The 14,028-nt window shown below is 46.8% G+C and overlaps 2 protein-coding genes across 2 annotated transcripts; one reads left to right on the top strand and one right to left on the bottom strand.

Moving 5' to 3' along the window:
• Positions 1–924: 924 nt before the first annotated feature.
• On the bottom strand, positions 925–9,566 carry HMGB1 (high mobility group box 1). Its single transcript, XM_036404278.2, has 5 exons — positions 9,409–9,566; positions 6,486–6,648; positions 6,057–6,202; positions 4,909–5,083; positions 925–2,878 (listed from the first exon to the last, which is right to left on the bottom strand). Exons 2-5 carry the CDS (start codon positions 6,633–6,635, stop codon positions 2,702–2,704), a joined length of 648 nt encoding a protein of 215 aa, XP_036260171.1. The 5' UTR covers positions 6,636–6,648; positions 9,409–9,566; the 3' UTR covers positions 925–2,701.
• On the top strand, positions 7,989–10,194 carry LOC118700002 (translation initiation factor IF-2-like). Its single transcript, XM_036404280.2, has 2 exons — positions 7,989–9,575; positions 10,141–10,194. The coding sequence occupies exons 1-2, from the start codon at positions 7,989–7,991 to the stop codon at positions 10,192–10,194; spliced, it is 1,641 nt and encodes a 546-aa protein (XP_036260173.2).
• The last annotated feature ends 3,834 nt before the right edge of the window (positions 10,195–14,028 follow it).

Below are 14,028 nucleotides of genomic sequence, written 5' to 3'. Positions count from 1 at the left end.
TGAAGTGTCAGCAGTGACTGACCTCTGACCAAGTAATCTTGGAGTGGCCAAGTCTGACTTATCGGTGGAGAGGCTCAGTCGGTTTTGACCAAGAGGATTATTTAACCACTGGAGCTTGCAGGGGAGCACAGCTGCAGAACAGGGAGGTCCTTTCCAGCAACAGTCCTCAGCAGCTCTTCCTTAAAAAGGGCAAATAATCTCCCTATGGCATTCCTCTTCACCGAAGAACACTTCCACTGTTTCAGAACAGTTTTACAGCAGACACAAGCAAAGGCTTCAGTCCCAATATCCATGTCCTGGCTCAGCTGAATTACAGGCACCTACCCAGTGCTCCTGAGAAAACCACGGCCACTCGAGAGCTGGGGAAGCTTTGGGGCATCTCCCACCCAACACTGGCCTCTGCAGTGAGATACAGGGGGTTGTTCTCCTCAGCAAGCAGCACTGATAATTACCCTCTTTGGCCTCAAGCATGATCTGTTTGTTACCCATGGGCTAAAGGCAAGGCAAAGGCCATGCCTGGCTGCCAGGGAAGTGCTCACTACTCTTTTAAGTTCAGCTGAATCCTCTCAGTTACTTCTGTCAACACCAAGCACTGAGAACAAAGGCACAAGATTATGGGGATCTCATTAAGTATGCTTGTTCCAAGAACAAGAAATGTGTCTACTTTCCTCTGATGACCTGGGGAAACAAAAAAACCCTTCAGCACAGAAAATTTATTTGTCATCGGTTAAGAGCATTTGAATGTGTAATATCCAGTTCAAGGAGACAAAAAAAGTCTGTCTGTCCTACCCTTTCTATATTGAGACCTTGCAAACAGCATCATTCTGCTTGAAACAGAAAGCAGGGATGTACATATCTGAGAACACCAACACACACAAAAAGCCCCAAATCCTTAGGGTATTAAGTGAGCCATTTAACTAAGTATTTAAAACCTCTGCAATTATTAGTTTATTAGTATCATCCAGGATTTCAGATGTTCAATATTTCTCCTGAAGTTATACATAAATGCAAATTGAAATAAGAATCTGAAAGTCAAAATTGTATAACAAAACAATACTCCATCACAAAAGCGTGTAAAATTACAAGAATGCTTTTTTTTTTGTTTGTTTTTAAACACTGGCACTTAAGAGAACCATAATTTTGTAACCACAAAATTGCCGAATTGTCCCCCAAACTGGTAAGCAGGTATATGTGAAAATAGTTACAGCTGCCAGCACTTGAAGTTTTACTAAATATGCAAAAAACCCCTTAGCTTTGGTTTTGGAAGAGAACTGTATTTGACCAAATTAGACATTGTTGGTATACCATAAACATTTAACTTTTTAATGCAAAATTTAATAAAATGTACTTTTCCATACAACTATATTTAACTTAAAAATGGGCAAACATCAAGAGTGCGGTATAAAACCTAACAGGAAAAATACATCTTATCTCATTTTCAATTTGAGACAATATACAACTTTGTTTAAAGGGCTAAAACTAGAATTTCAAGAATACAAATATGAATTTACATAGATTTAACAAATAATAATGGTACCATTTATAGAAATCTTAGAAAGAAAAATCATTTCTTGTGGGCCCTTTGCTACCAGGAGTCTCATGGTATAAAGCCCGTGGCCATCACCAGACCTGTCACCAAAAAATAATATGGTCATTTCATGCTTTTAACTTTACACATTTTAGGTACGCTCATCACTCCCAGGTGTTCAGAGATTTACAAATATAACTTCCATTACATGGTAACAGAGTCACACGTGTAAATTTCTCCACACCGGATGGACATACACTCTTCCTATGGGTCCTTCTAGGACAAAATTTAACGTTCCCTCCCTCCCCACCCCCCAAAGTATTTAGTTTCTGTAAAATTGAACTCTATACTTCTCAACTCTCCAAGACTGGTAAACTCATGCAACGCAATAGAATATTACATTTCACAAAAATCTGAACAAGTATCCGTTTGCTGAGATTGAATTTTTGTTGTTTCCAGTTATGGAAGATTTTCATCATATGCCTATATATTTCTTTTCTTACCCTATCATGATAATGCAGGGTATGCAGATCAAAGCTTTGTTTATCAGCTGGTTATATGAAAGATGAAAACTGTAATATTCCCGTGATCCCATACGGGCATTCAATAAAGCAAAAGATGAGTTCCCCTCAAAAGAAAAAAAAAAAAAAAAAAAGAAAGAAAAAGTATGATTCTCAAGGGCACCTATTAAAAGGACAACAATACTAATAAAAAAAAATTGTATTTACTTAGAAGCATTCAGAATGTCAACAAAACAGCTGCAACTTTTTTTCTTCCTTTTTGCAATTACAGAGTGGTATTCAGTTAACAGAACAACAATTATTTTTTATGATGCATCAGAGACAACTGAAGATGAGAAATGAACTACATCCCCAAATATAACTAAATTTGTGCTGTGCACCAACAAGAACCTGCTTTATAACTCCCATGCCAATTTACAACCCCCACACTGTACCAGGCAAGGTTAGTGGCCATTGAAATACCACTAAGGACAGGGCTATCTAAAGACACATTCGGTAGTGTGTTAACTATACAAAAAAAGAGACACTGTACAGTTTAAAAACAAATCTTACACAGCCTTACATTTCAATTTTTTTTTCTTTAAAAGGAGTGAGTTGTGTACAGGGGGGTTAAATGCTTTATAGACAAGAAAGAAATTGCTCTAAAAGAGACTTATTCATCATCATCATCATCTTCATCCTCCTCTTCTTCCTCCTCTTCATCATCTTCATCCTCTTCATCTTCGTCCTCATCCTCCTCCTCTTCCTTCTTCTTCTTGCTCTTCTCAGCCTTGGCAACTACTTTCTTGCCTCCATCAACCTTCCCTTTGGCCCGGTATGCAGCGATATCCTTGGAGAAGAAAAGCAGGAACAATCTCTCAAAGATTTACCCAGCCAAGAGGTCTGAGCAACCTCCACAGAGCAGTTGTGAAAGCAGCCACCCAGCTACCTGCCCTTTCTGCACATCCACTGGGGCAGGACCAGGAGGGAGCTGTGGCTTCAGCTCTGAGGTGAACTGAAGCCAAAGAATTGGGAACCCTCTAACACAGAAATGACACTGGCATGCTGCTGCACACTGCTTATGGCTGCTAAGGAATCTCCATTGTTGGGCTTCTGGAACAGGCTGGAAAGGCCGCTACCTCTGATGGTAAAGGCACAGCTGAGCCCACTATCCCATAAGGAAATGGAGTAGGGAGACCTCTTAAGTTCCCTTTCTAGCCCTACCTTCTACAGTGCCTAAAGAAATGCACAGGAAACCCTCGTTTGAGGCACAAACCTGGGATCAGCCACCCAGAAGATATCAGAATGACCCAGCCTAACAGCTGCAATGCTATGCCTCAGCAAAGAGCAGTTAGACTCAACTCTGCCTAACAGAAGTTTACTAAATAAAAGGTATAAGAAGAACTTGATTAAAGGGTAGACACTGCCACCTTCTGCATGCAATAAATTTATTCCAGTCGTTTGAAATGCACAAAATTCAGTTCCTGCTACAGGGAAGTTAAAACCATACCTGGAAGGCACAGTCATAAAAGCAGTTAAGACTTCCCAACTTATGGCATAAACAGTAAAATCATTAGATAGGAGAATTGATCTACAAAGCTTACACACACCAGCTAGAGAGAAACATCAACGCATTCACACAGATGGTCCAAATCTTCAAATATCCCCTACCTGTTAAACACTACACCACTAATCTTACTGCTCTCTTGGACTCTCTTAAACTTAGCAGGAAATTTTGAGAAGATATGATACCCACTAAGTCAAAGGCCAAGCAGTGAAATAGTGAAGATTACTACCCCTTAAAATCCTACATGTAAGTCTAACAAATAAAGACATTACTACTGAAAATTAAAATGATATCTGCAAATAAAGACTAATAATTCTATAATTTAAAAAATGCCCGAGTTGCCTTGGCTGTGTGTACAAGCAATTACTATGAAGCTGTACAGAAAGCATCATGTGGGAAAGCTCCTAGATCTGCAGCTCCTCTCCGACACATCAACAGGGCTCCAAGGCTCCACCTCGCATACTACAGTGCAAAAATTTTGAACTTGGATTTGTTTGCCAGCAGGAGAAATACCCAGAGGAAAGTGACAACACACAATGGACATAGGTGCTGTATGGCAGCACAGTGGTCGCTGACCCCTTGTGAAGCATCGTCAGGGGATGCCAGGGTGCATCCCTCCTCTTCCCTTGGTTTCCACATATTGGCATGGGAATCTGCCTCTAGAAATAAAACCACGTGTAGCACAGTCCTGTGTGCACAACAGAATTCTGCAACTCCAATTAGGATGGCAGGGTTTAGCTTTAATAATTAAAAAAATTGTATGACAAGCTGCTTCATATGCATAATTAACCAAATTCATTACTAGAAAGGACATGGACACAAAGTAGGTCCAGGAAAAACACATGCCTAAAACTAGTTATCTCATTTTGTGTTTCGTCATTTTCCTGGAGTATATTTTAAAAATCAGCTATGTGTATCAATTATCCTAACATTCAAGGATGCTCACTAGCATCTCCAAAATTAGGGAGAACCAATTCATTCCTTACCAGCATTACTTACTGCTACCAACTCAACTCAAATTCTGCTGTGACTTATGGATTTAGTAACAAGAGCCCCCAGAATTTATTCAAGCACCAATAACAGGTCAAAACTACAGACAAATGCAAACAGTCCAAGGTAAAGGACTCCAATTTACTGTTATGCCAATGAATCATTTGCCCCTGCATACAACCCTTTTTAACAAATCTAATGAATTACGTCATTAGCATACTATAATTTGCTACATCAGGTATCAGGGTACACAATAAGGAAAAAAGTGTCTAGAAAACTGAGGCGTGACCTCCCCAAAGCATGTCCCTAAATGTCAGTGTTACCTTTTCATATTTCTCCTTCAGCTTAGCAGCCTTCTTTTCGTAAGGCTGTTTATCGTCTGCAGCGGTGTTGTTCCACATCTCTCCCAGTTTCTTCGCAACATCTCCAATGGACAGACCAGGATGTTCTCCTTTGATTTTTGGACGAAACTCAGAGCAAAACAAGAAAAAAGCCGAACTACAGAGAAAAAATAAAAAAAGATGATTTAAATTTTAGACTTCTCTACAGCAGCAACTTTTGGGAGCTTTTCTGCTGTTCCTTAAGAGCATTTTGGAAAAGGCACCTAAAAGTGAGACAGACATTGATTACAGTGGAAGGTATCAGAACTGAATGAGCCACTTTGCAAACTCAATGCACCCTTTTCTTTTAAGTAATGCTGCACATCTGGTCCCATTTCTGGCAGAATCCCCAGACAGGCAGACTTTATACACCAGACTCAGAGAAAAGCTTTAGAAATTAGACTAAGTCAATGATGCTATGGCAGCAAATGTTATGTCAGAACTGTTAGAGGTGCGAGGCTGCAATATTTGTTAGAAAAGCAGGATTTCCAGACCACAGCACCAGCCCAAGAAAGAACATTAGCTTGTAAAGGATCTTCCCTGTCCTTTTCAGCATTAGCTCAGTTCAAAACACACACGTACACACACAATAAAGTGCTGGTATCCAGAAGATGAATTTGAAGCCAGCTGTCATTATGTTGTGGCTAAAGTTTTAACTTTCCAGGCTGGTTTTGAGGAAGATCACCCGTCAAACTCTTTCTGTGCAAAAGCCTCCAATTTTAAACTGACTGCCAAGCAAAAATTCTGCTCAAGCCAACAGGTGATGAGCAGGGCCAGCAGTACTTTACTGCCATATTACACTGGAATTACCCTCTTATCAGAAATTCGAAGAATCAGTCAGAATCACACATAGTCTATTTTTGCATCTAATTTTAAATGCTGCCATTACTCCAACTTTGATAGTGGGACCGCCTACCTGAAAATAAAAACTTAGCATCCATAACTAAAATTTCAACCTATCTTTACACCACTGGCGAGGAAGATCATACACTCTTGTATTTCTGAAGCTCCTGGATAAAATTACTATTTTATAGATCCACACCAGTGTGATGGTCCCAAACAAGACAACCTAAAGCTAGGAATCTACTTACGGAGGCCTCTTCGGTGCATTTGGATCCTTGAACTTCTTTTTTGTTTCCCCCTTAGGTGGTACATAGTTTTTCATTTCTTTTTCATAACGAAGCTTGTCAGCCTTTGCCATATCTTCAAACTTCCCTTTCTCCTTAGAAGACATAGTCTGGAAGGCAATCAGAATCACAGAATACCTTAAAAGGGACACATAAGGATCAAAACAGTACTTTAAGATTCAAAAACATACCAAAGACCATTCCAAAATTTCAGCTGGGGGAGCTAAAGGTAAGACAAGGATAATGGATAGTTACCAGTCACTTTACAACTACACTTTATACTTACCCAAAACCTGAGCTCCCAAAGAAATAATTTACAATCTTGAATGGTATTTCAAAAAACCAGCCATTTAAGGTTTTGCGGCTTTTTATTTTTTAAGCAGCTATTCCTACCTTCCATCGTTCTGAGCATTTTTTTGAGAACTCTGAGAAGTTCACTGACGCATCTGGATGTTTCTTCTTGTGCTCCTCCCGACAGGTTTGCACAAAGAAGGCGTATGAAGACATTTTACCTCTCGGCTTCTTAGGATCACCTTTACCCATTTTTGCTGATTTTCTGTAATGAAGCAAATGAGACACCTTTAAAACTTGTATTTTCAACCAACCAGGGCAGAAAGTAAGTCACAACCAAGGGTCATGCCAAACAGCACCTGCTGGAGCAGTATTCTGAAATCATACAATGCGAAGAAGATTCCCTTCTGGAAAATTTGCTGAAGATGTTTGTCATGCCTGCCTGAGGTGACCAGGATGTAAGCAACCTGAAATCTCAAAGGGCCTTGAAAACGTGCAGTTACGGTCTTTTGCAAACAAAAACTGTCCTTCCAAGCAATCTGGAGGCAAGTATTGCAGTGGAGACTGCATACCACAATTATTACCAGTGTATTAATCATAAGCTTGGGAAGAATAAACACTATTGAAAGGAGGGAACAAGTACCCAAGCATCCTGTCTCAGTGGCCTTCTGGATTACTGATTTCTTTCTTTTCACAGCCCATGTTTCTACCTCTTCCCTGTAGGCCCTGTGTGTTTATTTACAAAATATGTTTTTATTATTTTCTATACCACATGTTTGACCAAACTTTATGTGTACTACAAAAGCCTACTCTTTGCAGGTATACATTGAAATATGGGAATGAAACACCTCACTTGGTCAAATACGTTATAAACTATGCAGGGAAAAGCACAACATTTATGTACAGCCAGCAGAGCTGTGCTCAACAAGAGCACTATCTGACACTTTCAGGGACTGAAAAATGCCTTCCTGGGACTTTCACACCCAAGTCAGACATTTGGAATATTTCTTCATAGCTCCCTGAAAAAGTCACTTGCACCCTGACAAGCTCTGCTTTTCAGCAGAGTTAAAAGAAGGATAAAAAAAAAGCGTGAAAGAAAAAAAAAAAAAAAAAAGGCAGGCGGTGCCTGTCCGTATTGCCACAGAAGCTGTATTTCCTATCGGTTTGGCGGATAGACAGAAACAGATTTCTGCTCTGTGACTAAACACGTCCGGTCTGAAGTTTCTACCAAGTAAACAAGAGGGCTGAAGAAGCAGGAGCCGCTGCTGCCTGCACGGAGCCGCTCCCAGCGCAACCGGGCTCGGGGCTCGGCCGGGGCAGGGCCGGGGCTGCGGGGACAGGGGCGGCCGCGGGCAGGGCTCGGCACCGCGACCCCGGGGCTGGCGTTTAAAAGCCGCCTCCTTCCCGCCATTTTGGACGCTTCCCCTACCAGGGGGGCAGAGGGAAACTTCTGAAGTCCCTCAAGAGACCTGCTGGGGGTGGAAGAGAAAAAAAAAAAAAAAGGAAAAAAAAAAGAAAAAGAAAAAAATAAACTAGTCCCGTTATTAGGGAGAACATGTGTAAGTTTTATTCCGCGTTCAGGCGAGGGCTTGCAACGGCGAGCACATGCCCAGAAGCCGGAGACGCACGGGGGTGCAGCTGCCCGCCGGCGGCGACCCCCGGCCCCGGCGGGACAAAGCGTTCTCCCGCCGCCGCCCCCGTCCCCCCGCGGCGGGGGGAGCGTGCCCATGCCCAGCCCTGCCCGCTCCGGCCGCCATGAGGCGAGGCAGCCCCGGCCTGCGCTCCCTCCCTCCCTGCCGGCCGCGCCGCCGCAGCGGCGGAGTCGGCGGGAGCGGCCGCCATGGCGCAGGCTCCTGGCGGAGGAGGTCACCCGCCGCCGAGCCTCCTTCCATTTTGTGCGCCGAGGAGCAGAGCCGGCCGCTCCCCACCCCCCCGCCGCCACCACACCCCCCGCGGCCGGGCGGGGCGGCGAGCCCGGGCGGCGGGACCCCCGCCGAGAGAGGCCGTGGCGGGGCCGGGCGGCGACCCCCGCCCGCGGGGGCGGCGGTGGCAGCGCAGCCCGGGCGGCGCGGAATGGCCGCTGTGGCGTCGCCCGCTGCCGCCGCCGCACAGAGAACATGGCTCCTTCCTCCCTTCCCTTTGTGTGAGCGCGCCGCTACCCTGGCGCACACGCTCAGCCATTGCAGCCGAGGGAGGGCGGGCGGGAGACGGGGGGAGGTGGGTGGGAGCGGGGGGGAAGAAGATGGGGGGGACCAGCGCGCTTTCAGTGCCTGCCCGAGCCCCGGCGGCGCGGTAGAAGCCCCGGCGGGGAAGCCCCGCTCCCTCCCTCGCCTCGCCGAGCTGTGCGGCCCCGGGGCTGCCAGCCCCGCGCCCGGGCGAGCGGCGGCTGCTGAAGAAAAAAGTTCCCCCGAACTGCGCCCCCGCCCGCCCGAGCGCCTCCTCTGCTGCTCCGCGCCGCTCGCCTTGTTTTCTCGCTCGCGGCTGCCGTCAGCCATGTTACAGCCGGGCGGCCGCGGGGCCAGCGGCGCCCCGGCCCGCGCCTCGCTTCCCCGCGCTCCCCAACGCCCCGGCGGCGCGGCGCGGCCCGCCCGGAGCCCCTGCCGCCCCGCCGCCCGCCCCGCCGCCGCGGCGATGGCCACGGCGAGGTACCGTGTAAGCGGCTTACGGCGGGGCACGGCGCGGCCCTCGCCCCCCGCGGCGGGCGACCCCCGGCCGCTCGCCCGGTTCCTATCGCCCGCCTCTCTCTCCCCACCTCGCTCCTTGCCTCCCGCCGCCCCGCTCTCCCGAAGTCGCCCGCCGCCCCCGCCCCGCCCCGGCCGAGGGGCTCGCCGCCCGGGAAAGGGTCTCCCGGGCACAGCCCCGCTCGCCTTTGTGTACGGGCGTCCGAGCCGGCGCTGCCCCGCGCTCCGCGGTCGCGCAGCAGCGGCGGCACGACGGCCACCACAGGCTCACCGCCCGGCTGCGAGCGGGCGGGCGAGCGGGCGAGCGCGCCCGGCCGGCCCAGCGGCCCCCGGCGCGTACTCACCCGTGTCAGACAGAGTCGGCACGCAGCCCTCGCTCGGCCCCGAGCCCCAGAGACGCTCCCGCGGCCGCCCGCCCGGCCCCAGCGCTGGCTGGGTCGCTGTGCAGCCCGGTGCACCGCAATGGCTGAGCGCGGGATCGATACGCAGCCTCCTCACACTCGCGGCGCTGGTAACATTACTCTCTGCACAGCCCCGCGCCCATTGGCCGCCGCCAAGCCGAGCGCCGCGCCGATTGGCCCAGGCGCTCCCATTGTCCTGACCAGAGCGCGCTGCGGGTTGGGCGCGCGGCGGGACACGTCACCGAGCAGGGAAAGGGCGCGCAAATATAAAAGTGAGCGCAGGGAGCCGGGCGGCGGCGGGGCCCGCACAGCAGCCGTGGCCGCCCGGCGCCGCGCCGCCAACCGCGAGGGGCGCGGGCCTCGCCGCCCCCGCCGCCGCCCCCGCCGCCCCGGGGGCACCAACGCGGCCGTCCCGCGGTGAGGAGCGGGGCGTCGCCGCCCCCCGCCCCTGCGGCCACGCCGCCCCGCCGCTCAGGCGCGGAAGCCGGAGCTCAGCGGGGAGCCGAGCCGAGCCCGCGTGTCTTGGCTCCTCTTGCTCCGTTCCAGCCGGGGCACGGGGGCTCCCCTCCGCTGCCGCGGCGGTGTGCGCGGCTCTGCCCCCTCCCTGAGGTTGGGGGACATTTGTTTTGTTTTGTTGTTCGTGATTTTTTGTTTATTTTTTCTTTCTTTTTCCAGAAATGGCTTCATCACCTGTATGAGCAACAGGCGGAAGATGCTGGCTTTCCATAACCTCCCGGGTGACAAGGAGCAGTCTGCAGTGGTCAGGCAGCTCCCCCAAACTCTCAGCAGTGGTGCAGCCGTGACCCGGCGCCGTCCTGGGCATCCCGGTGCAGGGGAGCTCTGAGCCACACCTCACCTGTCCTTCGCTGCTGTTCCTCTCTCTGCTTTTTTACTGTCATTTGCACCGCATGAGGCTGTTGTACAGGACCAGCGAACGGGAGAAATACTCCCTAACAGCAGCTTCGCTGTTTACACTACTTTATTAGTACAAACAACGCTGGGAGGAGCGCTGCTGAGAAAAATCCAAAACCACTGCTCTGCCCCGAAAGGCAGTGTCTGGGCACTTGTTGTAATAACACAAACTTGAGTGAAGAGAGGTGTACATTGCTCAAAAATATTCGAGTGTAAATAGCTGATTTTAATAATTGCTTAATTGTCATGCTCTCTCAAAATCTATCCGTGGAGTTTGGGAAGGGTCTATGGTCTGACACACAAGGGATAGCAATTATTGGGGAAGGCATGGTGCTTCATGGAAGGTAAAGATCCTTCTGAACAATGACCCTAATTCTAAAATTGCCTCATTTGTGAAGAAGTGCTAGTCAACGTATGAAGACAGTTGATTCTGCTACCTGAAATTGTGCAAAAATACATGAATAATAAGGAACACCAGTGTTTCTGTCTCAAGGAAAGTTTTTGTTTGTGGCTTGATGGGGTTTTTTTTCTGATTTGCATTTCAAGTTAAAACCTTTATATGGAACAGAAGAAAACTGTAAAAATCACTACTATTTATGTGGTGTACTGTCAGAAGCTGATAGCTTTGTACATACAGAACTTGAAGGTTTATTCTGTGAAAACCAGACCTGAAAGGAAAGCAAAATAATGCTTTTATTTCTTGCTCTTGTCCATAGCTGAACCTTCAGTAAAAGGCAAGTGAGGAGAATTTGATTACGTGACATACTCCTGTAAGGGTTTTCCTTCATCTCTGTCAGTTATATGCTCAGGCCCGTACAGGTTTGCATATTCCAGTGGGTTTCTTCTGCAATCCTTGATGACAGAAATACAAAAGAATTTACTCATCAGTTGCAGACAGCAGCGTTTTTTACGGAAGCAATATATGTTTTTTCTCTTGTTCATGCTGTGCCACATCCCTTCTGATACTTCACAAGCATGCCTTCTTCTGCAAACCTCATTGAAGTTCAAATCTGTTTTAAATTACACTCCACTAGACAGGTGCAGTCACTGAGATCACTTGGATAACATGAAACACCTTTGACTTCTTGCATATAAGCTTTGCCCACAACATTTGGGTCACAACAGCCCAGTACCACTGCTCCAGGAAGAAAAAAAAGTATGTAGCTGCAGAGGAAGTTTCAAAACCCCTGTTTAGTAATTTTGATGTTTTGCAAACTAGGGCATACTTTGGGAAAAGACACACAGATTGGTGGTCATGTTGCAAAGAAAGACTAAAACTAGGATTTCTATCAGAAAATAGAATACTTCAGTTTTTAGGATAGCTGTTGTAGCTACTTATTTGGAAACCTGCAGAGATGGTTGTAAGAAGCCTTTTGGTTCAACTCCTTTTCCATGTAAGGCAAGCTGAACTTGAATGGGAACATCAGCTATATCAAACTTTTTTTAAAGTATCCTTTTGTTCTCCAGTTTTCTTTAGAGGTAACAGAGGAAGGCCTTTCCAAGGACAGAACTGTTCTTCTTAACAATGTAGTATTGAGTAGGAACAGAAAAGTTCCAAATGAATCATGAAAAAAGTTTTATTAAAATTTTCCTCTCACTTCCTATCATCCCCCATGGAGCTCACAACCAAAGACTTCTAGCAAACACGAACAAGGATGGAGAATTCCAACAAGTACAGACTACCTGGTTGGCAGTGGAGCCTGAGAAAGAGATGCAGCGATCTCATTCTCCCCCATTCCCAAAATAACTGTGAAACACATTGGTGACACTACGCGAGCAGAATTTTTGATGAATCACAGTATATAAAGAACCTTAGAAAGCTTCTGCCCATTTTAGTGCTGTAGTTGTTGACAGAGGTGGGAAAACACACTTGTATCAATTCCAGAAGTCACAGGGTGTGGGGCAGCACACTTCCCGTGGGGCAGGAACATGGTTCTTCCGTGCCCTCATGGTGTCCTGCGAAATGTGTGTTCTGTGAAGGACACTGCTTACTGCCCAGTGGGATCTGGCAGGAAAGCAGATGATTTCATAGCTTGCTTTGACAACTAAGAGATTCAGTGTCGTCACGGGACCTCCAGATTTTGTCACTCTGTCCTCCATCCCAAGGAATGAGATCATTGTTTCTTTGGGTCAAAATTACTAGACTTTTACAGTGAAAATGACACAGTAACAACTAACTTGTCAGTCAAATCCAAAGCTACTATTAGGCTATTTTTACCAAGATCTGAAAGCCGTTTTCAACAAAAAAGTTACATTTTCAGCTCAAAATGAGAGCAAAACATCTGTGGAGACAGGGCACCTGGACACATGTACTTCTGATGGAGCTGCTGGTAATGGAGATTTTCATTCTTGTTTTTGAACACTTCCATCCCTACAGTGGGCACGGTTTTCACAGCGTATTTGAAAAAAAGCCCTGGCCATATTTGCCCTTTTCCTGAGGCTGCAGTGCCAGCCTGTGCACAGCCAAGATGAACACAATTCTCAGTTGCTCATTAGATGCAGACTTGAAGTCAGTATTTTCCTCTGGTGTCTTATTTGAAATCTGAAGGAGATACACTTTAAGTATTTCCTTAAAATAATTTCTGGAAGAGAAAGACTCTGTTCAAAGGAATGAGAATCAGCATGTCTGCAAACAGTACCAATGCATGGAACCTGATTTGCTTTACCTTTCTCTCTGGATTTGCTCACACTGTGTCAAGTCATCTGCGTAGACTGCTGTCGCTCTTCTATCAGTGAGCAGGGTTTCAAGTGGCTTTTTGTCCACTCCCCACAGATGAGTGGCTGGCTGATCCAGGTGTGTAAGTGGTAACAGTGGAGCAGTGGCAGACAGGCAAGGTAACCTCGGCTGACTAAAGGCAGCAGTCTGGGAGAGGCAGGCAGGGAGCAGGGATGGCACCAGGGCCGCTGCAGCGTTCTCACCAAGCTTCACCTGTGAACCAGCTGATCTTTGTTGACATGTGAGCCCTGAAGACAATTCCATTGTTTCTAGAGCTGATACATTCTTAAATCAGGGTCAGTACTTACACAGTGATTTTATCCACAAAATGGGTAACATGAAAATTTGTACATTTTTTGTGGAATTAGCAGATGCATGGCAAAGTATCCAAGTAAACAGGTTTTCATAGCAAAAGCATATACTCACACTGTTCAGCTCAGAAAGATGGTGAAGATACATCAGTATGGACTTTTCCTCAGATGATCAGTATACCATGAACATTTTTTAGAGTGAATATGTGTATAGAAAGTAACTATTTTATGGTAAGATTAATAGCTTTACTCTTATGAAATATGATTCCTTCAGCATCTTATTCCTTATGCATAAGTACATAACTTCTTTAAGTGCCTCTGTGAAGCTCTCAATGTACAGTTTCAGACAGATGGAACTGTGTTCAGCTTCAACAGCAAAAAGGAGTTCAAAAAATGTTCTTTCAGGACTGCACTATTTCTGAAATCGCTGACCTGCTGAGATGCTTGCTTTGCTGAGAACACAACATGCAGTGCAATATCCATTTATCTCTTCAACTTTCTGGAAACATGGCATCAAATATTCAGTCCCCTCCAAAATCTCCAGATCATTTATGTATTGTACACTGAAGCCTGCCACTGAGATAAGAGTTAATAGCTGCTTCTAATAAACCCAAAATGCTGCTG

The sequence above is a fragment of the Molothrus ater genome, chromosome 2, assembly GCF_012460135.2.
Source record: "Molothrus ater isolate BHLD 08-10-18 breed brown headed cowbird chromosome 2, BPBGC_Mater_1.1, whole genome shotgun sequence".
NCBI classification, from domain to species: domain Eukaryota; kingdom Metazoa; phylum Chordata; class Aves; order Passeriformes; family Icteridae; genus Molothrus; species Molothrus ater.
This window is presented reverse-complemented; position numbering and strand designations above follow the sequence as displayed.